The sequence below is a fragment of the Chanodichthys erythropterus genome, chromosome 13 (genome assembly GCF_024489055.1).
Source record: "Chanodichthys erythropterus isolate Z2021 chromosome 13, ASM2448905v1, whole genome shotgun sequence".
NCBI lineage: Eukaryota > Metazoa > Chordata > Actinopteri > Cypriniformes > Xenocyprididae > Chanodichthys > Chanodichthys erythropterus.
In genome coordinates this window covers 43625470-43651201 of record NC_090233.1, presented here as the reverse complement: position 1 = coordinate 43651201, position 25732 = coordinate 43625470, and the positions used below count along the sequence as shown (strand labels likewise).

Here is a 25732-nt window from a genome sequence, read left to right as displayed (position 1 = left end):
ACCCGCGCGCACTGAGCTCTATTCCAGCCACCGATCAGTCGCTTCCGCTCATGTCAAAACTGACTCTGGAGCAGCGCTCAATCCCACTCCCTCATCACCGGACACCTCCTCTAATAATTCAATAAATGACTGAACATAATTTATTAGAAGTGAATGTTTCTAGCCTATTACACCCCTTCAATTAAAGCACTTTTAATCTGGGTTCCTGGCAAGTCTGAGTAAATAATAAACTTTTGTTTCTTGGACAAACTGAGCTGTCCATCATAATTTTGATTTCATAGTCTATCCGTCTTCTATCAACTGACAAACTACAAAGTGCTGATTAGACGACGTCTAGGCCTATAGCCTAAAGATTTTGATATTTTTTAAAATTTTATTTCGCACAGTAATAGAGCAAAATGGATTGTTATAAGGCCAAAGATTTGACTCACCCTTTAGGGAGCTGAGCAGATGAGATGTCGATGCTGGTTCTCCATTACGAGACTGCCGACGCTGCTAATGAATAAACATTTATATGTATCCTAAAGAGTAAAGACATCCGGCAACTAAAGCAAGAGCTGACGGTGTTTAGTGCTGCAGCTCTGTCTCTGCAGCACTTCAAGAAAGAGAAGAGGAGAGAGAGAGAGAGAGAAAGAGAAGAGGAGAGAGAGAGAGAGAGAGAGAGAGAGAGAGAGAGAGAGAGAGAGAGAGAGTCGTTTGCTGTGTTGTAGTAATAATGCGGAGAGAACGAATCACCGCGGTGTGACGTAAAGAAAACCCCTAGAAGAGTCCGTGCTGGATTAATGACGTAGCCTATATATGTCCTATTGAAAGTCAAAACAGCATCTCTTTGCCAGATTCGAGAAACTAGCATAAATTAGATGCGCTCTCAGCATATTTAGCTAATTAAGAAACTTCTACACATCAAAAAATTAATGGGGCTTTTAAAAATGAAAATAGGCTAAGGTCATGGCCTATCAGTCTTCAAGAAAAAGCTGTTTCTCTTTATTCCTGTTTTATTTATCCCCAAAGAAAAATGTAGGATCGTTTATTGCATGTGAGCTTTCCATTTAGTTTTTATTATTGCTCATTTAATATTTCATGTTCACTAAACATGACTTGAACAACTGCCTAAACTATGATTTTTGTTTCATATCCTATAAACACATTAAGGTCCCATTTGTTTTGTTTATTAAGTTGATGTTAATTTCAACATTTAGAAATATATTATTAAAATCTAAAGTTGTATGTTAATATTATTTAACGGACCTGAGCTAACATGAACTAACAATGTATTTTTTATGAACTAGTGTTAACAAAACTTAATGAATCTTATTGCAAAGTATTACCCATATTTCATTTATTATTAATTTATTAAACCTCAAGTTTATTATAAATGATTGAATCATGGTCGAAATTATATGTATGAAATAAAATGAATGTGTCTGCTGTGACATCTCAGGCTTTTTCATAAGCCACCCTTGTGTCACAATTGCTGTATATAAATGCACGAAGACAAGGATGAAGGTTCCAATAGTCTTTAATTCAACACACAGGTAATTCCAACACTTTAGCAAAACACAGATGAGACCGAACTGAAAACATAGGAACTTGAAGGGTTAGTTCACCCAAAAATGAAAATAATTTATTACTCACCCTCATGGCGTTCTACACCCGAAAGACCTTTGTTCATCTTCGGAACGCAAATTAAGATATTTTTGATTAAATCCGATGGCTGTCACAGGCATGCCAGGCTCTTCCATCAGCCCTCACCCGAGTACTGAGCACACATACCTGATCCCCGTCAGCACCTCATAACCACGGACTATAAATCCAGCACTCACCTTCTGCCTGTTGTCCGATCTCGTTCATACGAAGGACTCTGCGTTGATCTCCATATCCTCTAGAAATAACTACCAGTTCTACTCCAGCATGTTTCCCAGTCTTTGTGTCTCCAACTGCAATTCAAAAGGACAGTATCAGTTCATTATATTCATTCATCTCTTCACAGTCACCGTCTACTTACCTCATCTGTTGTGTATCCTCTGCTGTGTCTCAATAAACATACCAACTGCTTGCAATCTGTGTTTCTCACCATTCTGTCCATAACAGAAGATCGGACCCACACAGACGAGTCACAGCATGAGTTCCACAGACCCCTTTCAGGAATTAGTAGATGGACTTCACCGAGTACTCACCACCAACCCACCTGCAACCGCACCTGTACCCCGACGATTGCTCCAAGGTAGCCTTCATTATCTCTCAACTCAACGGGCATGCGCTACAGTGGGCTGAAACGATTTGTTCACAAGATGGACCAGTTACCCAATCGTTGACTAAATTCATCACACACTATAAGGAGGTATTCGGCAGACCCGTGAAGGATTCATCAGCTGGTGAGCAACTTTAACATCTAAAGCAAGGATCCATGTCTGTTAATGACTATGCTCTCAAGTTTAGAACCCTCGTGGCTGCCAGCGGATGGAATGAGCAATCCAAACCAGTGCCATTTTCTGGCTCGGCGGAGGATTGCAACGGCTTCCTACTGCAGTGTTCGCTGGTCCTGGAGATGCAGCCACACCTGTACCTGACGATCGCTCCAAGGTAGCCTTCATTATCTCTCAACTCAACGGGCGTGCACTCCAGTGGGCTGAATCGATTTGGTCACAAGATGGACCAGTTACCCAATCGTTGACTAATTTCATCACACACTTCGGCAGACCCGTGAAGGATTCATCAGCTGGTGAGCAACTTTAACATCTAAAGCAAGGATCCATGTCTGTTAATGACTATGCTCTCAATTTTAGAACCCTCGCGGCTGCCAGCGGATGGAATGAGCAATCCTTAATCACCACTTATCTTCAGGGATTGGAACCCAGGGTACGGCTGCATCTCGCTGCATACGAGGATTCCATTTGCCTCGAAAGCTTCATCCAGCTCTCCATCAGAGTCGCCACTCGTATGCAGTCGTGTCTCAATGAGCACCAGGGCCAGCCACAATACGCACCATTCCTCCGCCAGCCTGAATCCATAAGCCCTCCAGAACCAGGCCACGAATCCATGCAACTAGAGAATAATCGTCTGACTCTAGCTGAGTGGCAGAGGCGGTTGTCCTGGGGTCTGTGTTTATATTGTGGTGCCACTGGGTATGTCATATCTACATGCCCCATTTGTCCTCCTCGACCCATGGTGAGTGCCATTCTCCCTTCCTTGAAGAAAATGAAGCCACTCACTACTGTTGTAATGCTTACTGCTGTCGATATCTACATTCCAGTCAATGCCCTCCTCGACTCCGGGTCAGCCGGTAACTTCATCTCTGGTGCCCTATGCCACCAACTCAAGCTCAAGACCACTACAACGCAGTCCATAACTGGTAAACCACTCAGCTGCAAGCGTGTCCCGCTACGTGCCGGTCCAGTCAAACTCAAAATAGAACTGCTGCACATGGAGAAAAAACATCTCCTGGTTCTGGAGGACTCCACCGCTGATGTGATACTAGGGCGTCCCTGGTTGGAGCAACACAATCCCATCATCTCCTGGACCACCGGCGAAATCCTGAAGTGGGGCGACACCTGTTTCCTAGACTGCTTCCCTCACCTTCCTCAGTCTTCTCCTCCTCATTCTGTGGTGGTTCCAGTTTGCTCTACTTCCATTGAAAGCCCAGTGAAAAAGCAGTCTGTGGATATACCACCTTGCTACGCCCCCTTCAGTGATGTTTTCTGCCTCTACACCGGCCATGGGACTGCGCCATTGATCTGCTTCCGGGTGAGTCAGTGCCCCGTGGAAAGATCTACCCATTATCCATCCCTGAGCAGAAGAGCATGGAGGAGTACATCGAGGAAGCTTTACATCAGGGCTACATCAGACCTTCCACTTCCCCTGCTGCTTCGAGTTTCTTTTTGTGACAAAGAAGGACGGAGGCTTGGTGGTGGTGACGTTGATCCACGACCATGGTGTGCTGTAGTCGGTTTATAGCCTACTGTTAGCTTTTTATATCTGACAACTTTATTTAGGCTTCAAAATGTATAAATGTTGTGTTAACTTGTAAAGAATATCTTGATAGACAAAACATGTAAGTGTCATAACCCTTTGTTAAACACAGAGCTTATTTTTTGTGATTTTCCAAAAGTCCATGGGAAAAAAACATAGGCTTTCAATCGAGGGAACCCGTGCGCCGCTAACTTCCGGGTTGGCCTACAAAAACATGTCATCTCTGAGGTACTCTATTAAAATGTAAATTTGAGATTCTGTAGCTCTGATTGGTAGAATTTCTGACACACATTACTTTTTTGTTTGTGTTATACTAAGCCAGTGAATAAATGTCCTCTGATTTCTTCTGTTGAGTGACCTTATGTTACTCTTTCTCATTTATGACTATGCCAAAGAGGATGATACACTCATTTATAGCATGAATGATTGAAAGCCAAGGAGCACTTACCTTAATGAGCCACTGCGCAATTTGGAGGTCCTGCATTAGACCAGTGTGTCCTCAGTTGTGATTTCATTTTTAGAATTTCAGCCTGTTAAATCTATTACGGGTCAAAAAAAAAAGTAAAAAACGAATAAATACAGCTTGACATATTATTTACAGACAATCAGATATCTATTCTGTGTCACTTATGATACAGAATATTGAATAGACTGTTTTCATGCATGTGAGTCAGCATACCACAGCTAAATCGTCTCAAAATCTTTATAACTGTTCTAATATCATTATGTCAATATTTACATTGGATTTTACAAAGAATAGCAAAATATCCAGATAATACACTTTCATATAATATCTTTTTCAAAAAAGGTTTCAGGCATTTCTATTTTATCTTATTCCTAAAGAATTAAAGGGATAGTTCAACCAAAAGTGAAAATTCTGTCATTTACTGTAAAATTCTGTTGCTACTTGTACCCTCTTACTTGTACCAGTCTGAGAAAATCTGAGTCTGAGGACGTGAACAGCTCCGGGTAGAACGCCACGGGTTGCCATCTCAGTTATGACATGGTGTGAATGCAGCATAAGCTCATTGTTTTGGTTCAGGATAGGAGGAACTGTAAAATGTGGATGCTGTTTCAACCATAACAAAAACTGCCTACCCTACCTTGAAATATATCAGCTTGCAATAATCCGTCACTTACATACACCATATCCTATGCTTCCTGTTATAGCTAATGAGTACAAATGATGCTGAATAAGAATCTGCTTTGCATACTGTATATATTGCTTCATTCCAATAATCATCCTTGAATTTGAAACGGAAATGAAGAACTTTGACATAAATCCTATAATTCACAACCTGCTTGTCTTAGTTTTGAGCAATACCTCAAAGGCATTTTACATTTTCTGTTGCTGAAGCGCTTCAGAGCAGAGCAGCTTTATGACAGCTGTTTCTGCCTATGAAGAATTCCCTGCATAATAATGGGGAAATTCTGCATTTGCTCTGCATATCTGATCACATATTTCAAATATCCACTCTTCAAAGAGTACATGATCAGCTATAACATGAAGGTGTGTGTTCTTGTATACATGGTTATGAGGACACAAATGTGTATAATAACATGCGTATTACAACGTAAACATGGTTTACGATGATGCTTCCTGTGTCCTCGTAAACCAAATGGCTTAAAAAACATATTATACAGTGTTTTTTTTTTTTTTTAATTCCAAAAAATGCATACAGTTTCCTGTGATGGGTAGGTTTAGGGGTCGTGTAGGGGGAGAGAATGTACAGTTTGTACAGTATAAAAACCATTATGTCTATTTAGAGTCCCTGTAAACATATACAAGTATGTGTGTGTGTGTGTGTGCGCGTCCCAATTAGATGATTCACTGGAATTGTCAGGAAAATATAATGAGAAATATTAAGGTGTTTGCCAATTTTTTAAATGCCAACGGCAACGATTCTTTCTATTTTAAAGTGTCTAAAAGGAAAATGTCAAAAAAGTGGAACTGAACTTATGACATTGCTCATATTAATTTCAGCTATACGTTTGATTCATTTCACGCTCATTCATGCAGAGAAAAGAGTCTGTCCATCTAAGAGCAAACTCTGCCGAGAAAGATAATAGACTTCTTAGTACAACACAATCACACGAGCTTAAGAACCAATAAACATCTTCGAAAATGCTAACAAAAAAAGTTTTTTGATACTCGATTAACCTCCTTATTCAACTCCTTTTCTTTTTGTCCTTTGTCTACAGTTTATGCGTCCTGAAGCCCACAAATACCTCTACAGAAACACCACAGGGGAGAAAGTTCATTTAATGGTTTGAGACTATTGTCCTGGAACAAATTGAACCAGGTTGTTGGTAAAGAAAGAATGTGGGTTGACTTTCAAGTGAGGGCAAATGAAAACATGATTTTCAGCTTTTCAGGCTGAGATTCAGTAAATTTTTGAAATCATGCTGAACATTTTATTAAGGTGCTGCAATAATTTTCACACATTATAAGCCATATTCTAAATAGCCTGCGTCTCTGTGTTATTCCAATGCATGTCTTAATGCTCATGTCAGAGCGGAGAGTCTTTTTAGGTCAAAGACAATATTCTTTAAGTTAGCACCTCAGATCAGCAGTAATTCTAGGGTACATAGGCTGTATTTTGATGTTGTGGAGGCTAATGTAGTCTAAATGTAGGCTTACCTTTTGAAATCAAAAAAGCCTTGCAGTTGTTGTACTCATCAGAGAGTAAATATCCACACAGAAGGCTCTACTGATGGCCAAATTATGAAGCACTCCAACACAAAATACCTGCAGGGTTTATATAGAATGAAACAGAGCAGCGATTTCACTCATGAAGGTCAGTGTGGGTCATTGTGTGATGAGGTCTGATTCATTCATTCAATGTGCTTCAGTTGTCTTTATGATTCTTGATGCTTTAATGTTATGATAGGCTACACAAGAAGCTTAGCATAGCTTGTGACAAGCTATCAGTTTTGCCTTAGAATGTCCTGCTTTGAATTTCTTCTTATTTCCTTTAGAAATGTATTTTTAAGTTGATCACTAAATTAGATGGGTCCAATCTGAAAGTTAATGGATTCAAACAAAATAATGTAAAGTTGAAATAAATAAATGATGAAGAAATATTTATGAATATACACTATTCTGGGTTACTATTTAAATGATATTTAAAATTTTGCAATTTTCCGAAAAGAAAAGAAAATATGCTGATTTGTTAAGTCTGGCTGCATCGGGCAGTGTTTTTTCCGTTATGACTATGGGGCTCATGTCAACAGAAAGATACAACTGACGCTTCCGCGTATCTGTTACCACGGAAACATTCTATCCAATCACAATAGCCAAGATAGACGTGCCAAAATTTCAACCAATGAAATAGACTTTTACTCTAGCGGCTAGCAGTTTGAAACAGTGTTTTTAACAGTAGAGTGGTCATTTGCAGATTGAAAGCATTCTTTGTGTTAACGGAGGAACAAATACCTTTAAAACTCTAGCTAAGAAGGTAATGATCGGACAGTTTTATCTCTTTACCCCGCCCGACACGATGCTTTGTAGATTTAGCCTAGGAACTCAGTAAGAGGCTAACAGTGTTATGAAGCTTTAGCAGGAACTTAGGTTGCACTTTTGCTTTAGCTCAGTTTATAACTTTTCCTGCGTGTTTTTTTTTTTTTTTTTTGACTGTGTAATATAATATAATATATGAACTTTATAATGAACATTAGGAAACGTTGCTAATTGAAATGTTGCCTTACCTAGTCGAGAAACTGCTCAAATAAACAAGAAATGTTGCCTTGTTCGTTAAACCTTCCTTTTATGTGTGTAACGTTACTTTGAATCGTTCTATATATACATAATTATTATTAGTGTTTTGTATGTCAAATATTAATTATTAGCTGATAGATTATAGTCGTTTTTTTTTTAAACAATGATAGACTAAACAGTTTTGAACAAGACTAGAAATAGCAATAAAGTAATCAGTATTCCCCTCTTTTGGTCTATTTCAACTCAAATGAGTCAACTAAACATTGTTATATGTCACAAATCCTCATTCGTTCTGTATTTCAGATGTCATCGGATGAAGGGGAGCGCAATAGTCCAGATTTACCAAGAGATTCAGACAGAGGCAGCTCCGTTTCCTCTGCGCTTCAGGTGAGTTATTATATCCACCATCACAAAATCGTTTATCAGAGATAAGTGACTGTGATTTTTGACAGTTTAAAGGACTCTGGTGTTCTCTCAATTTTTTTAGGATGAATATGAAGAACTTCTTCGGTATGCTGTTGTGACTCCTAAATATGAACCGAGTTTCCCATCACAGCCATTGAGGACAACTCAACTCTCCAGTTCACAGCATACTACTAAAAGAGACAAACCAGTTCAACCCCCTGCAGGTAGACTCCTAACACGTAACACATATTTAGTAGATGATAGATAATTCCAAATTGCAGACACTAATGTTGTGAGTAACTTTTTGGTTAGTAGGTTAGTTTTTGGTTAGTAGGTGTAAAAGTGATTCTCAACCAGGGGGCCAGGGCCACTATAGGATCTTAGCACACTCCAAAGGGGCCACAAGAAGCTTAAAATTATTTAAAATAATAAGCTAGACAGCTAAAAAAATCATGTAGCTTAATTTAAGTTGCTTTGTTAACAACTGCCATTTTATTTTAAAACAAGGGTTCTCATGATCTTGGACAACCTGGATATACGGAATGTGAGAATTTTAAAAGTGTGATTTATATATATATATATATATATATATATATATAACAAATTATAATTTTATATAATTAATTAACAAATTTAAGTTCTTAAAATATAAAATATTGTATTAGGTATAAATTGCTATTTATGAGAAAAAAATACTATATAAATAGCAATTTATAAAATACTAGACATGGCATGTAAATTCATTGGTAAAAAAAATTAAACCATGAAGAACATTCAGTTATGGAATTATGGAATTTAATTGTTAAATGTTTGAAATATTTTCATTATTTTTCTACATTGCTACTCCTAGTTTCTGTAAATAAAGAGTTTGAAAATTAGCAGTTTTTTTCATAATAGCAAAAGTTTCAGAAATATTTGGGGAGCCTTCAAATAATGTCTTTGGCAATGTGGGCCTTAGAGTCAAAGAGATTAAAAACAACTTGTGAAAATTGTTGTGACCTTGTTTTATTTCAGATAATGAAGGGCACCCAAACAACGGGGCTACGCCAACTCCTCCATTAGAAGAATCCAGACCGCCAAGTCGCACATCTGAGGGTAATATCATGAAGCCATTTAAAGAGGAATCTCTCAGCCCTCTTTCGCTCAAATGTGTCTCATTCAATCAGAATTTAGGGTTCTTTCACACTTGGCTCGATTGCCTGGTGCCTGAACCTGAGTGAGATTATCCCCTGCCCCCACTAGATTATGTTCACATAATAATCATTTGGGTCTGAAACTTGATGCATTTGCATCATCAAAGCAGCAGCTGATTACCCCTGTTGCCTGGAAACGATGACGCAGAAGAAGGCGGCAAAATGTTTTTTGAACCTTTGGTTTTGTTTTCAAAGCGTCAACACATAACGGCACTTGCGTCGATCTGCCGTGAATGTACTGCAAATGTTCTAAAGAACGCGGGAGTCCATTTCTGCTGAAGGCGAGCAGAAATTAGATATACATTCTTTCTGCATGTCAGTCACTTTTGTCAGGAAAGTACCCTTAGAGTCGGAACTATCTCATTTATAATATTGCTTTTACTTCAGGTGAGCACATGGCAGCCAGGTCTTTGTCACCTGAGGAAAGATCAGCAACGGCACAGACTGGGTCAGACAGATCAGGACAAAGCAGCCCCGATGCTCTGATCACCGTCATGACAGAGATGTTTATCTCAGAGGAGAATCTGAACAGGATGGAGAACATCTTAGATACCTGGAGCACAAACCTTAAGGTTTGTTTTGCAATTGTATGTTTTGTACCATTTTGCTGCATACCACCGTACATTATGGGAACTGTTTCTTGGTCTGTTTGCAGAGTAATGTGATGATGGAGCTGAGGAAGTGGAAACTGGCCTTTGTGGAGCAGCACAGGCTGGAGCTTAAGAAGGAGAGGGAGAAACATGCAGAACATATGGCTGCTGTAAATGCTGAGATGAACAGTCTCAAAGACCTACTCAACACCTACCAGATCTCTAACCAGAGGAAAGATGAGGTGTGCACAGATATTGAAACTAAAGGCACGTTCACACCATGTAACCACGGCACAGAGAAATTATATTGTTGGAATCACACTCAGAATATTTTTTTTCCAGCTGATGAATGATAAATATATTGACAGCCAATCAGAATCCATCTTGCTTTAAAGAGCTTTAGCATTTAAAGCGTCAGATGACAAAACTGCAGCACGTCCTTAGAATAAACAGAACAATAATGTCCGCTGGTGTGGATGCTAATATAGTTATCGTTGTTGTTCTTGGTGTGAACCTGCTTTAAGTCAGAGATGTTATTTATTGAAATTAACTGGCTGGTACTGTCATATTAAGCTATTAAACATATAGAGATACTGATAGTGAATATAATTACATAAGGTTGCAAAATATTGGGAAATATATGCAACAGCAACACAAAATTTGTAATTCAAAACACAAATATGGCTATGAATCACATATTCAACTGTCATCTCCTCCTTGGCCTTTGCCTTCTGCAGGTGATAGCAAATCTGAGCAGGGCGGTTGACAGGCAGAGGGAGAAGCTGGAGCTGATGAGGAGTTTCACCCAGTGGAGACTGCAGCAGTGTGCTGCCAGAGAGGAGGTGAGACGGGGCAGCTCTGACTGACAGCACACACACACGCAGGCAGATGTTTTTCAGACGATGCTGTTTACTAATGTCAGATTGATAGTTCAGTCAGGCTTGTGTTTTGTTTTCATTTTCTCTTCTTGGAGAAATTGCAGACTATCTACATTTAAAGGGAAACTTCACCCCAAAATGAAGTTTCTGTCAGCATTTACTCACCCTCATGTCACTTCAAACCCATTACTTTGGTTAATCTTCAAAACACATATTAAAAGTGCCTTAGAACGTCTTTTCAAAAGATGTAATATAAGTCTAAGGTGTCCCCTGAATGTGTCTGTGAAGTTTCAGCTCAAAATACCCCATAGATTTTTTTAAATGAATTTTTTTAACGGCCTATTTTGGGGTATTATTAACTATGCACTGATTCAGGGGTATTATTAACTATGCACTGATGCCCCTTTAAATCTCTCACTCCCTGCCCCCCGAGCTTTCGACTATAAGTGCAGTTATAAAGTGCATAAACAAAGTTCACACAGCTAATATAACCCTCAAATGGATCTTTACAAGATGTTCGTCATGCATGCTGCATGCATGGATCGGATCATGTGAGTATAGTATTTATTTTGATTCTGAATGAGTTTGATAGTGCTCTGCGGCTAAAGCTAATATTACACACTGTTGGAGAGATTTATAAAGAATGAAGTTGTGTTTATGCTAGTGTTATCACGATACCAAAATTTTGACTTAGATACGATACCCAACCTATGGCAAAAACCTAACACAGCAGGAAAAGTAAATAACACATATGACAGAACTTCTTTCTTCACCAGTGTGCAGGCTGATAATTCTGGATGCCATGAAGTTAGAGTTAGATTTAGTATAATTTTTAATGTTTATTATTTTCATGCTCAATAAAATTGTAAATTATTTGCTGTTATGCTTTTTTTTTATACATTTAGGTGTTTTTGACAGTAAGATTATTGTAAAAATTATATTATTGTAAATAATTAGAGCAATGCTATTAAAGCATAAATTGGTTTAAAATAACTGTATATACCCTTCACATATTTATGTATTTTTTAATTAATTTTATTTTTGCAACCAGATATCACTTATTAAACTTAGACTCAATAATACACCTCTTTGCGGAGTTCTGCTTGCACGAGTAAAATAAATAAATAACACTCATTTAATGTTTGAGAGCATAAACAATGCTGGTATCACATTCACTAACCTGTCGCTCTTTAAATTCTTTGTACAAATCGGGATGTTTGACAGCAAGATGCTTTTGACTCCCTTCGCTTGCGTTATTTTGTAACATCTTTTGCAGACGGGCTTTGTGGTGTCCGTGGGCTTGCCCTGGCTGTCGGCAATGTAAGCAAAATAATGCCATATTTCGCTTCGTGCATCTGCTTTCTCAACAATTTGTGGACGTTCTGCAAGAGCACCTGTATTTGCAACCATACCTCTCGTTCCGTCACCATAAAAGCCGTTGCGCAGTTGAGAGGAATAAAGACACACTCAATTTGCCTTAGAAGCAGCGCGCTGCACGCACACTGCCCCCTGCTGTCGCACATTAGGAAATACAGCTGGCACTCAAAGTACTGGTACTAATAAAATGAAGAACGATTTTGAATGAAGAACGGACCAATTTTAAAAGCAGGGTATCGCGATACCTTTCTAGTACCGGTATATCGTGCAACACTTGTTTATACATTATACAGACTGCAAGTGTTTCAAAATGAAAATAACGACGGCTCTTGTCTCCGTGAATACAGTAAGAAACAATGGTAACTTTAACAACATTTAACAGTACATTAGCAACATGCTAACAAAACATTTAGAAAGACAATTTACAAATATCACTAAAAATATCATGTTATCATGAATCATGCCAGTTATTATTGCTCCATCTGCCATTTTTCGCTATTGTTCTTGCTTGCTTACCTAGTCTGATGATTCAGTTGTGCACAGATCCAGACGTTAACACTGCCTGCCCTTGTGTAATGCCTTGAACATGAGCTGGCATATGCAAATATTGGGGTCATACATATTAATGATCCCGACTGTTACGTAACAGTCGGTGTTATGCTGAGTTTTGCCTGTTTTCCGGAGGTCTTTTAAACAAACGAGATTTACATAAGAAGGAGGAAGCAATTGAGTTTGAAACTCAGTGTATGTCATTTCCATGTACGGAACTCTTGTTATTCAACTATGCCAAGGTAAATTCAATTTTTGATTCTAGGGCACCTTTAAAGGCACAGTTTGTAAGATTTTTGATTAAAATATCCAAAAACAGCTAGAACAGTGTTATATATTTTGTTGACTTAAATTATCCCAGATTTTTCCAAGAATGTTTGTTTAAATCCAGAGAAATAATTATGTCGCCGGCATAATAAAAGTTCCGCTGCTGTCAAGACGCGTCACGCTCGTCTCCCATTAGCGATCGCTCCAGCCTTTAAGATAATTTTAATGTCCCTCCTTTGAAAGTCCAGGTAAACCAAAATGACAAGATCCAAACAGATTATAAAGGCATCGTACAATGAATCCATATGAATCGAGTGGTTTAATCCAAGTCTTGTGAAGAGATATAATTGTTTTATATGATGAACACTTAATTTAGGTTTATTCCTTATGGGTCTGGAATAAAATGAGGGTGAGTAAATGAAAGAATTTTTATTTATTAATTTTTTGGGGGTGGGGGGGGAGGGGGGGGGGGGGTGGGTGATCTGTTCCTTTAAAGATGGACTGAGGCCAAAACAATAGCGGTGACTTTATATTGACCTTTTTGGCGTGAATGCAGCATCATGCAAAGTTTTCAGATAAATTGAAAAATACCTTATTTGTTCCCCTTTGTTTTTAGTTTTTGTTGCCCAAGAAAAAGTGCTTAAGTAAATATTTAGCAGCACTATTTTTAACATTTAATAATAATAAGAAATATATTTTGAGCACCAAAAACAAACCTTATTTAAATCTTTCAAATCTTATCAAATGTATTTCTCTGTGGTCCAGGCGCAGGGGGGCAAACTGGCCGAGCAGCACTATCATTTGCAGCTCAAGAGAAAGGTGTGGGCAGGCTGGCACTCACTCATCCAGAACAGGTGGCGGGAGCGTGTGGAGAGAGCATGTTGTGCCAGAGCAGAGGACGTCTGCATGCAGCTCTCTACAGACTATGAGGCCAAGATGGCACAGGTGAGTGAAACCCATACCCAAATTTTAGTGAAAGTGTATTTTCTTTTTTTCTTTTAGGTTAGTGATTCCATGTTTAGTAAGTTACTCGATGTAGACATAATTTGAACATTTGGCATTGTGTTTGTCAGCATGTAGAGGAGCTCCAGAAAGCTCAAGCTGAGATCCACAGGCTGCACACGGAGCGAGACCGCTATGAGGACTCTATGAAGAAAGCTTTCATGCGTGGGGTCTGTGCGCTCAACATCGAGGCCCTTAGTATGTTTAACACCGGAGAAGCGGGTAGACTGGACCGTGGTAAGACTATAGAGAGATTCAGCTCAATTAAAGTGGTAATGATCACATTTATGAAGGCATGATACTCAGATGTTTCCACTGTACAAAAAAAATAAATAAATACAGTTTTGAATGTAATAAATCCTCCTACAAAAATGACCCAGACAAAAGGTCATTTCTAAATAACTGAATTCACCCCAAGCCATGTAATTACGGCAACTAAATCAGATTGATTTCAGTAGTCGGTTTTTTAGCCTCTGGCTTTACTAATCAAAAGTTTAATATTCCTGCTTCATAATCAACATGTTTCCCTTCAGTTTTCCCACATGTAGCTTATATATTATTGAATGAAATAAGCAGAAATGGTTGACAACAACAGTTTGCTTTAAATGGTGAAGTGTATGATTTTTTTATATTTAAAATACTTTGTCATAATCCATGGAGTACAGAGCCATTCATAGGTTTGGCTAAAGCAAAGGTATTAGTTTGGGATGGGCAGAAGGGTAGTGTTTTGAAAGTTGATTGTAAAAAAAAAAAAAAAAACTAATAAATAAAAAAGAAAACCTAAAATAAAAAAAAATCATGTTTTCTGCAATACCATTCAGTGTGCCAAAATGACACACTTCACTTGTAAACTCCCTTGTAGATAAGGCTGTCAGCTTAAAGGATTAGTTCACTTTCAAATGAAAATTAACCCAAGATTTACTCACCCTTAAGCCATCCTAGATAGGTGTATATGACTTTCTTCTTTCTGATGAACACACTTGGATAAATATTAATAAATATCCTGATGCATCCAAGCTTTATAATGGCAGTGAACAGGGGTCATGAGTATAATCTGAAGATTGTGTCTCCATCCACATCCATCCATTATAAACATACTCCACTCTGCTCTGGGGGGTTAGTAAAGGACTACTAAAGCAAAGCGATGCGTTCATGAAAAAAAATATCCAAGTTATGAAGTAAAATATCTAGCTTCCGTCAGCCTGCATTCCCGTATTCAAGTTATGAAGAAAGTGTAAACTGCTGTTGTTTCAGTTACACTTTTTCTATAAGTTGAACAGGGAAGGTGTAGTACGTAGCGTAAGTTTTTTAAACTCTAAGAGTTTTACACTTTCTTTGTACGTTGAATACGGAAGGCGGTGAGAGGAGATTTCAGAGAAAATTTGAGACTTTTGATATTAAATGAATGAAAATGAATCTGAAAGAATTATTTAAACTAAAGCAGGACTTTAAATGTATCAAAGATAAAACCTAAAGCAGTATAATCAGTGCAGCCTTCATTTTTATGTATGTGTGTAGATGCTCCACCTTCAGGGGATGAGCCAAGCAGCAGCTCAATGGCTAATCACCCTCCACGTACTGTCTCGTCTGCACGGCTCAGTCCAATTGTCATGGAGAGTCCAATACAGCTGGGCCCCTCCCACAGCAATACAGAGGATGGAGAGGCGGTAAGACATGCAACACACAAAGTGTGAGATTGTATTGTTGTCTTTCAGGGTTTTTATGACATTTGTCATGTAATCAGATTAGTCAGCATATAAGAGAAAACTTTACATGGACAATATTGCTGTTGATATTTATGATTGAACTTAGTCACCTTGAAATTAGAATTGACAATTTTTATATATATTTATAGAATTTATAGAATATTGCAGTATTTATTATAAATGATCTATGCACAACATTATATTTTTCAATTCATGTGCCCTCATAAACTTTAATTTCTTCTCTGATGATATGTTTAGTCCCGCTCTACATTTTTGGTTAAGAAGCCTTTTCACTCACATATACATTGCAATAGGGGAAAACTATTGCTAACTTCATGTCGACTTTAAGGACCAAAATTTTGAATTTGATTTATTTTTTTATTTTTTATTTTTTCATAACTTTTACATGACAATTTAATCTAAAAAAAAAAATAAAAATAAAAAATGTATTGTTTTCTTTTCAGGAACAATTTCTCTCTCAGCCAAGCTCAATCGCAGGCCCAAGAGCAGAGACTTTTCTCTCAACCACAGTGGTTAACTCTACCGTTCCACCAGGGGGCAGTACAAGCTCCTTCAGACAGGTACTGCCAATGCAAGCACATTTATGAATATTTTATATCATCCTGCTGAACCTGTTTCTAAGCTGCTTTTCAAAATGTTTGTGATAACATTTCAAAATACATTCACATATTGTGTGAATGTTTTTAAAACAACTTGCTATTGGTTGTTTCTAAAATGTTCTCTTCTTTAGATGAATGCACGGATAGTGACAGCTGGCAAGCAGAAAGCCTCTAAGACAGTAACTGCTCGTTTGACAGGACGGGCAGAGCATAACCGGACGGGCCGCCCCCCTACGGCCCTACATGTCATGGGTGTGGCTCCTCCCATGAGTTCAGTTGTAGTAGAAAGACACCACCCTGTCACTCAGGTATAAAGGAACATCCCTACAAATGTCTAAGTACACATGATGGTATCAGAACATCAAAAACAGAAGTGCTTATTCCATTCCCCCCTTTCCCCCATATACAGCTTACTGTTGGCCAGGCAACAGCAGCTAAGTTTCCTCGTTCCGCTCTTCAGAGTCAGACTGTCTCCAGCAGCAAGAGCTCCTCCAGTCAGCCTAGAGGCCCTTCCTCCTCCTCCTCCACCTTTCACATCCACTCCATCAAAGTTGTGGACTAACACACACACACACACACACACACACACACACACACACACACACACACACACACACACACACACACACACACACACACACACACACACACACACACACACACACACACACACACACACATACTTGCTCATTTATGAGTCTGGATACTGTAACTTGAAGTATTTAATTTGTCAGGTGTAGAGGCTTTAAATTAGGTTAATTTTTAGTACATCATTTTATTTTTTTATCATAACATGGTGGAAATGAAGGTAAGTTGTTTGTATACTAAATTTGCTAAATGAACACTTTTAATTGAAGAAACATTATTTATTACATGATGTGGTTTCTACTATTTATTAAAATTGGTTGTATGAGTGTCACCATTTACTTTATAATGTTTTACAAAGCCATAATCAAAATCTGCAACAGTTTCCTGATTGTTTCACATCAGTAAGCTTCTGTATTAGTTTGTACTGTACCTTAATTCACAGGTTTTCCTAAAGTTAACTGCTGGATCAATTAAGAAATGCGTGTCAATTAGGAAATAAAGCACGTTTTTAGTTCAGAGCATCTTTTATTTCTCTGTAGCAGCTTGGATTCATGAAACTGTACATTTCCTGGTATCAGTGTTTGTTCCCTCCATTCTTATTTTTTCTGGAGATGAGACAAAAATGTATATAATGAGATTTCCTTCCTGCTAACTTTATTGTAAGGGACATTATAAAGGAATGTGTAAAATGCATGCTCTAGTAAATGTACCGTTTAAAATATGTCGCAAAAACTACTATATTATTGCTGCGTCCCTCAGGACATTAAAAACGGCATACTGTAAAGAAGAGTAAAAACATCTTACCAGCAATCTTTGTAATCCTAACAGAAAGCAGCCCCTCATACAGGCCTTTGCCTGGGCTGTTCCCTTCTATCATGATTCCATGAAGCCAGATCAGAAGCATCCTGTTCCCATGCTCTTGGAAACTGTTAGGACCTAGATACAGCATAAATGAAGTCTCTGATTCAGGTTTAAATAGGTTAAAATAGTAATTAAATAAATATATGCGTTATAATCAATTTTTAATTTTAGTAAAAATTATATTTTTGTTAATTACACTACTGTTCAGAAGTTTGGGGTTGGTACAATTTTTGAATGTTTTTAAAAGTTTCTTATGCTCACCAAGGCTGCATTTATTTGATTTGAAAATTCAGTTAAAACTGAAATATTGTGAAATATTACAAAGTAAACTAATGCAACTTTTCTATTTTAATATATTTTAAAATGTAATTTATCCTGTGATGGCAAAGCTGAATTTTTAGCAGCATTACTCCAGTCTTCTGTGTCACATGATTCTTCAGAAATCACTCTAATATGCTGATTCAAACTGATCTCATGGCAATTTGTCCGTATTTTATGAAATGGCTAATTCGTATGAATTCATATGACTTTGCTAAATCATAGCCTACTTATTTTACGAGTTGCCAAGTTCATATGAATTCGTACGAATGACCTACCCCTAACCCCGCCCCTAAACCTACCCGTCACTGAGGTTTAAACAAATCGTATTCATTTGTACGAATTGGTTGTGAGATAGCATTGGCTGATTTGCTGCTCAATATCAATATTGAAATCAGTTGTGCAGCTTTTTTCCCTATGAAATCATGATTTTTTTTTTTTCCCCCAGAAACAGAAAGTTCAGGAAATTATTTATTTGAAACTGAAATATTCTGTAACATTATAAATAACCTTCCGGTCCCTTTTGATCAATTTATTGCATCCTTGCTGAAAAAAAAAAAAAAAAGTTTCTTTCAAAAACAAAAAACAAAATCTTTTGAGTGGTTTTCAACGTTGTAGTAATGCATTACAAAATTGTGTTACTCCCTAATAATTGCTTTAATTACTTTTTATTACATTTACATTACTTTTTCTTTTTTTTTTACCTGGGCTGGGCTTGCTTGCTTTTTTTTTTTTTTTTTTTTTTGCAAATATAAAGGCCCTTTCACACCAAAAGGTTGGTTGAACTGGATCATCAAAGGTCAGAAGCAAAGACATTGGATAAAGTGTTAGTTCACCCAAAAAATGAACATTTTTTCATTAATTACTCACCCTCATGTCGTTCCACACCCTTAAGAATTTCATTCATCATCGGAACACAAATCTTTTGTAGAAAGATGACACAATGAAGAAATGAAATCTAACAGCATTCTGTCCCTCCATAGACAGACTTCACAACTAGAACTTTGACACTTCAAAAAGTTCATAAAGAGATCGTAAAACTAATCCATATTAATTGAGTGTTTAGTTCAAATTTTCTGAAGAGACTCGGTTGCTTTATATGATGAACAGATTGAATTTATAAACGTTGATCAGCGAACATTCGCAGATCTCTATCAACTTTTTATGGAGGGACAGAATGCTGTTAGATTTCATCAAAAAGATCTTCATTTGTGTTCCAAAGATGAATGAAGGTCTTACGGGTGTAGAATGACATGAGGGTGAATAATTAATGACAAAATTTTCATTTTGGGTGAACGAACCCTTTTATAAAGTTAGATTAAATGCATAACATATGTTTGTATTATTTAACATATTTAATTATTGCAGGTTTGCATAATATTCTGAGTTTGCATTTCACTGTTTTTATTCATTTTGTGCAATACAGAATTTGATTTTAAGTTAGATGAGTAAATACATGCTCATATTTAGTATAAAACTACAATAAATGGGAAAGGTTTTTTTTGTAAATTTAAAAGCAATGCATTACTTTACGTGTTACTTGAAAAAGTAATCAGATTACGTAACTTGTGTTACTTGTGAAGCGTTACCCCCAACACTAGTAATGTTCATTTTAGAGTAAAATTATTAGCCTCATGCATCAGTAGTTGATATAAGAAGTTCTTCTGAACATAAAGATAAGATCATATAGAAGATCTGATCGTAAATCATCCCGCTCTGACCTGTCCACTGCTCCTCGATGGCAGCCACCTGATCCTCTGTGAACTCCCAGTGCTCTGCCAACTTCTTCCAGTCATTGCGCTTGAGGTGTTTGTATGCGAGCTCCCATATTATATCACGCAGCGGCTTCGTGTCGGGGGAGTGATCTAATTTAAACGTCAACGGTGATTCGGTGTGAAGGCTCTCAATAGCATCTGTATTAGTCTGAAAGGGTAATCAAATAACATCAAGCTCTGAGAAAGGCCAGATTCGCCAGAAGCCAGGTGCTGAAATTAGCACAGGTATATACAGGACACTGAATATTACTAATCCATGTTCACTGTTGTTCAGAATGATCACTTTTGACATATGCAATCCTTGTGCAAATAAATGCGCTGTGGTGACCTTTCTGAATGGAATTGTACATGTTTTAATATTGCATTACACTTCCTGCACTGGGTTTAATGGAGAGTGGCTGAGGTTATATCAGCATGTGACATTTGGTGGGAGGAAAATGTTCTTCCCACTCTTTTACAACACACAGTACCATTTATTTTACCAAATTGGAAATCTGTATACCCACCGTTTGATAATTGCTCTTCCATCTGAAATCTCTCTCAGCTTTGATGATCATGTCCACAATTATTACCATATTCCCCCTCGCTGCCACTCCAAGAGCTGTTTTATTTTGCTGTAAAGGAAAATAAAAAGTACAAAAATAACTTATCTTTCATTTCTCTAGCACATTTTTAAACCTTTATAATGCACTGTAATATGTCAGACACGGTCTGTCACCCTGTCCTTAATCTCCAGATCCACCCCGGCTTTCAGAATCATCTCGACCACATCCACCTTCCCCATCTCGGCGGCGATATGGAGTGCAGTTTGTCCCATCTGAGTGTTGAATGAATAAAAAAAACACTGAAACACATGAATGCAATGACAAATATCTTTTCACAAATGAAGGATGAATAGATACCGCACATGGTCTGTTACATTTGGATCACAGCCAGCCTCAAGCAAGGTGTGGATTACTGGAATATGACAGTTCTTCACCGCTAGATGGAATGGAGTGTGCATATGCTGAAACAATCAATCAATCAATCTTGATGGTTTAATCTAGCATTCGTGTATTTATTCCTAATATGGAATATTAGATCTTGTAATGAAGGAAATATAAGGTGCATGTTAAAATGTATACACACACACACACACACACACTGCTAATATTAGTTATTGAATTAGCCAACATAAAACAATGAACAATACATTTACAACATTCATTATTCTTGGTTAATGTTCAGACATTTTTAACATTTCAAGTTAAACATCAGTTAGTGTTTTATAAATAAACATTAATTACTCCAGCTTTCAGTGTCACATGATCCTTCAGAAATCATTCTAATATGCTGATTTGGTGTTCATGAAACATTTCTTCTTATTATTAATGATTTTAAGGATTATATGATGAATAGAAAATTCAAAAGAACAATTTATTTGAATTAGAAATCTTTTTAAAATGTTCATTATAAAATTATAAAATGTCTTCCTATCACTTTTCATAAATCTGATGCATCCTTGCTGAATATTAATATAAAACTTCTTTTAAAAAAAATGTAACCCCAATTTTTAACAATAGTGTACATTATAGCTATCTGAAGTAAATTAAATCCTTTTTACTAAAATATACTGATCAATTGATGAAAGCAGATCTCTTCAGCTAGATACTTTAATATGACATATTTTAAAGCATTAATGCTGAATACATTACTGTGAATAGCATCAAAATTTCAGCAGGAAAAAAAGTGAAATTATATTTCTCACCTGGTCCTGAGAGTTTATTTGCGCTCCACTATTAATGAGCAGTTTTACAATTGGAAAATGGCCCCTCTTAGAGACTGGATGCAGAGGGCTGCTTCTGCTCTGAAAATCATCACAAGTAACCATTCTCTAAGAAACAATGCTGAATGCTATATATATATTATAGTTAAACCATCCTCACTGATGGAAGAGACTGTCATTATTATCCAGTGGTAGCTAAAAAGGAGCATTTAAAATCATCACCCCAGTACATACTAAGGTTAAGATGTTTGGGTCACATTGTGCCTCCAGCAGGGCTTGAACACAGTCCTCATGAGCTTCATCTGCAGCCAGATACAGAGCGGTCTGCCCCGCCTGCACACAACAAAAGAATCAAATTAATGTGTGTGTCACTCTCATGCATTTTCTGTGTGATTCTGGAACAAGTGCTGATAAAGCCTGAATGCCTAAAATGGGTTTTACATTATTAGGACCGATTATTACCTGGTTGACCTCATTGCGAATATCAAAGTTGTCTAAAAGTAGCTGCAGTGCTTCATGTTGACCGTGCTTTGCTGCCAGATGCAGAGGTGTGTCTCCAACCTGTCAACGAGAAGGGAAAAGGAGGTGAGAATTACTGTTGAAATCAGGTCACCCCCTACCTCTTTACCACCAATCCTATCCCTAACCTTACCCGTTTCCCATCTAAATAGCAGCAATAGTACTTTGCAATGATACATGAATTTTATATAAGTAGTTAAATGTTTACAGCTACAACATGCACTTTTTGTGTATTTGAAAAAAAAGAAAAAAAAAATTATAAACTGAAGGATTCAATAAATAAACCTTATTTACCATATTTTCCTCCATGGTGGCCATGTTGTAAGGTTCCTCCATCAGCATCTGTAGCATGCGAACACATCCGTGTGCTGCGGCCAGGGCAAAAGGCCTGTTACCATACTGACAGAAAAACAACACATGTACCTTTATGTTTGAGTGTTTTGAAGGTCTCTATTAATGAGGACATTATCTAACTTCTTTATGTTGATTCTTGTTGTTTTTAATATAAGATGAGCTGCTGTTTCCTTACTTGTTCTTCTTTGTCAAGTTCTCCCATTTGCAGGTCATCAACAATGTACTCTACAATATCAGTGTGATTGTTCATGGCAGCGCAGTGCATCATGTTCAGACCCTCCTGAACACACAATGATTTAGATTAAGCTCTAAAATGACCTAAATGTTCACCATTTTGAGTAAGCTATATATATATATATATATATAAAGATTACTCAAAATGGGTAATGTTAATGCTATACATCTGCAAAGTACACAGTTCCAATGGAAATCAAATATGGTTTAAAACTCTTAATATTTAGAGTATTTGAATATTGCTGCATTGAGAGAATTTTCTAGATAATAAAAAAGGTAAAATATAAAAGTGGCAAAAAAAAAAAAAACTATTTTAAAATCTATATGAAAATTAATATGAAATTACAGTATTTAATAAATTAATTGTTAATTTAATTCACATAAATGCAATGCTTACTCATTTTAATGTCAGTTGTGTTACAGCAATATTATTAGCAATATTATGTTACAGCAAAGTTATTTCTTAGGTTAAAGGTGGTCATGAGTTTATAAATGATAAATTATTTTGAGAAAATCTAAAATAATTCAAATCATTTAAATGATCCAGATCAGAATATTTAAATGCTGTGTTACTGGTGTTGATTATGTAAGAATAATTGAGGATGGGCAGTTGAATAATATTTACGCTGTGGCCGCATTAACACCTTTGGTGTGCATTATTTTTCTAATAATTCAACGGTCTGTCATAAATTTTTCCTTAAAATTATTCCTTAAACAGACATAAGCAATATCACACAAGTAGCTGTGCGATATCAATCTTTATACAACAGTAACTTCTGGTCCTTGAATCTGATTGGCTGAGAGGTCTTTCCAGCCATGCGATTTAAAAGATATTCTACCGTTTCACCGTTTGTGTTACTCCGTTTGCAGCATTTCTCACAATGACTGTCATGGCGGACGAGCAAACCCATTCTAATTTTACAAATGCTACTATTGCTTTGTCACGTAGTGTAGTTTTAAAAATGTTTTAAGTGAGAATGTAGTTATTTAGACCTCAAATATGCGACTTAGATATAAACATAGCACTGAAAGTTCCCGAAGGACTGGCCGAGATAAAGCTGTTCTCGGTGGGTACATGAGCGCTGAACGGCCGCTGACGGCCTGAAGCTCACATCTTGTCACAAATTTCAAAAATTGTCAAATAGGCACTATGTTTAAATATGTCACATATTTGAGGTCTAAATAACTACATTTTACAAAATTTGTGACACAACAACAGTAGTATTTGTAGGTGATGATACACAGGGCAACTTTTTGAGCAATATTGCTGAGCGATGCTGCTTGGGCAGCCCAAGCAACATTGCCTGGCAACAAAACGTTCCCCAATGTATCATAACCTTTAAATTATGGTGCTCATCTGCCATGAGAAATGCTGCAAGTGGAGTGATACAAATGGCTGGAATATCAGAGTATCAGAATATGGGAATATATGTATGTGTATATATATACACACACATGCATATTTAGGTGAAAATGTCACAGCAACTGTAGAACAACACATATAATGTAACTGATAAATAAATGAAATGAATCGCTCACAGTAAGCGAACACCTCACCGTATTTTCAATGCTTTGGTCAGCTCCACCTTGCACAAGTAACTTAAGGATTTCCAAACTTCCAAACCATGCTGCTAAGTGAATAGCAGTCAGTCCATGCTGCAGAAACACAGTATGAGTGCCGTACTGATCTTAAGAGAAACAGGGTAAATCATTTATGTTTGGGCAAACATACCTTATCTTGTAAATCTAGTTTGGCTCTCCTTCGAAGGAGCACATCAACAGCTTCCACATTTCTGAGGGCCACAGCATAATGAAGAGCAGTTCGACCATGCTAACAGGAGACACAGGATTCATAAGAACAGCTCAGAGATGGTGAACAAACATATCTGTACTTGTACTTGCTACTGCAAAAAACTGTACTTGCTCATAGCACACATGCGTAAGTTAACTAAGAGCAGTTTATTGACATACCACATTCTTGGCATTGACATTAACGCCTCTCTCTCGAAGTTTCATGCCCTCCACGTCATTTCTCTTTGCTGCTTCTATGAAGTCTTTCTCAACCTCCAGCACTGTATAGGTCAAATCACCAGTTCAATAGCATTGACTAGTATTTCACAAAACGTACTGTGGCAGCAACATGGTAGAGTGATGTATTAGATGACATGATTATCATAATCATATTGGTTCAACGTGATATTTACATGGTATTTGCATTGAGTACAATGGTATTACATGGTATTTTTTTGTTAGAGCAGTTTTTGTATTAGGCGTGACAACAGGAACAACAAGTAAACTATTAAAATATGAACTACTATTCTATTTGTTTTACACAGAGATGTGTAAATATCACTGAGTACAGTTTGTGTTTTAAGCGTTCACATTAAGTACAACTGGAAGACAAGTTGTCAAGTGTGATAGAGTAATTTCTGGAGTAACATTTGTGTGAGGTTCTGAAATTCTAATCCGATTCCAACATTCAAGAATATTCCAGGTTCAATACAAGTGAAGCTCAATTGACAGAAATTGTGGCTTAATACTGAGGTTATGATGAGGCTCTTAAAAAAGAAATGTGAACATGGTCAATTTTTGAAATGTGAAGCTTATAATTTTACAAAAGCACTAATAGTACAGAGGAATCATCACAATTGTAAAACAGAAGAAATATTGTTAGCATAGTAAAGCAGGAGGTCTATACTCACACATCTCCTTATCGTCATAACCACCATCTTCACCAATGTCCTTTGGCAGAATAAATTCAGTGAAACCTTTGATGTGGTCTGATTTTAACCATGTTTTGGGATTAAGGTTCTCCTTCTTCCAAACAGGCTGCTTCAATATGTATTCTTTAAGTGCTTGAGCTCTCCTCTCCATAGTGTTGAATGGGTGAACAAGCTCTTTGCCTCGGAGACTTGTGTTCTGTAAAATACATCAGCTGGATAGTTTTGTTTGCACTGAGAGCTCACGCCCAAAGTACATAGAGTTAAATGGCTTCAAGCACTGACTGTGTTATGTGCAGATATATGGGAATGAGTTTATAAGGT

At 37.2% G+C, this 25732-nt stretch overlaps 2 protein-coding genes across 5 annotated transcripts; one reads left to right on the top strand and one right to left on the bottom strand.

Moving 5' to 3' along the window:
* The first annotated feature begins 7322 nt into the window (after positions 1–7322).
* On the top strand, positions 7323–16957 carry poc5 (POC5 centriolar protein homolog (Chlamydomonas)). Of its 3 annotated transcripts, XM_067407654.1 has the most exons (13): positions 7323–7427; positions 7991–8074; positions 8175–8316; positions 9107–9187; positions 9673–9857; positions 9941–10117; positions 10613–10717; positions 13712–13891; positions 14020–14185; positions 15467–15615; positions 16119–16235; positions 16406–16582; positions 16684–16957. In XM_067407654.1, exons 2-13 carry the CDS (start codon positions 7991–7993, stop codon positions 16834–16836), a joined length of 1716 nt encoding a protein of 571 aa, XP_067263755.1. In that variant the 5' UTR covers positions 7323–7427; the 3' UTR covers positions 16837–16957. The 3 variants fall into 3 exon arrangements, with proteins under 3 accessions (XP_067263755.1, XP_067263756.1, XP_067263758.1); XM_067407655.1 differs by lacking the exon at positions 16684–16957 and having other exon boundaries at positions 15467–15638; positions 16406–16544; XM_067407657.1 differs by lacking the exons at positions 7323–7427; positions 7991–8074; positions 8175–8316; positions 9107–9187 and adding an exon at positions 9206–9566.
* Positions 16958–17106: 149 nt separating this feature from the next.
* Positions 17107–25619, bottom strand: ankdd1b (ankyrin repeat and death domain containing 1B). 2 transcript variants are annotated; one of them, XM_067407658.1, is made up of 15 exons: positions 25391–25619; positions 24660–24760; positions 24421–24519; positions 24246–24344; positions 22630–22734; positions 22395–22499; positions 22044–22142; positions 21816–21914; positions 21564–21662; positions 20724–20822; positions 20535–20633; positions 20323–20430; positions 19763–19964; positions 17667–17798; positions 17107–17467 (listed from the first exon to the last, which is right to left on the bottom strand). In XM_067407658.1, the coding sequence occupies exons 1-15, from the start codon at positions 25560–25562 to the stop codon at positions 17412–17414; spliced, it is 1674 nt and encodes a 557-aa protein (XP_067263759.1). In that variant the 5' UTR covers positions 25563–25619; the 3' UTR covers positions 17107–17411. The 2 variants fall into 2 exon arrangements, with proteins under 2 accessions (XP_067263759.1, XP_067263760.1); XM_067407659.1 differs by having other exon boundaries at positions 20736–20822.
* Between the last annotated feature and the right edge of the window lie 113 nt (positions 25620–25732).

Bases quoted from the DNA above. Each gene is read 5' to 3' on its own strand.
- poc5 (XM_067407654.1), top strand. From the start codon at position 7,991: ATGTCATCGGATGAAGGGGAGCGCAATAGTCCAGATTTACCAAGAGAT. The intron at 9,188-9,672 runs GTAATATCATGA...CTTTTACTTCAG, and splicing joins GCCAAGTCGCACATCTGAGG to GTGAGCACATGGCAGCCAGG. The intron at 14,186-15,466 runs GTAAGACTATAG...GTATGTGTGTAG, and splicing joins AGCGGGTAGACTGGACCGTG to ATGCTCCACCTTCAGGGGAT.
- ankdd1b (XM_067407658.1), bottom strand. From the start codon at position 25,562: ATGGAGAGGAGAGCTCAAGCACTTAAAGAATACATATTGAAGCAGCCT. The intron at 22,500-22,629 runs GTAAGGAAACAG...TTTTTCTGTCAG, and splicing joins AACTTGACAAAGAAGAACAA to TATGGTAACAGGCCTTTTGC. The intron at 20,823-21,563 runs GTGAGAAATATA...TGATTGTTTCAG, and splicing joins AAATAAACTCTCAGGACCAG to CATATGCACACTCCATTCCA.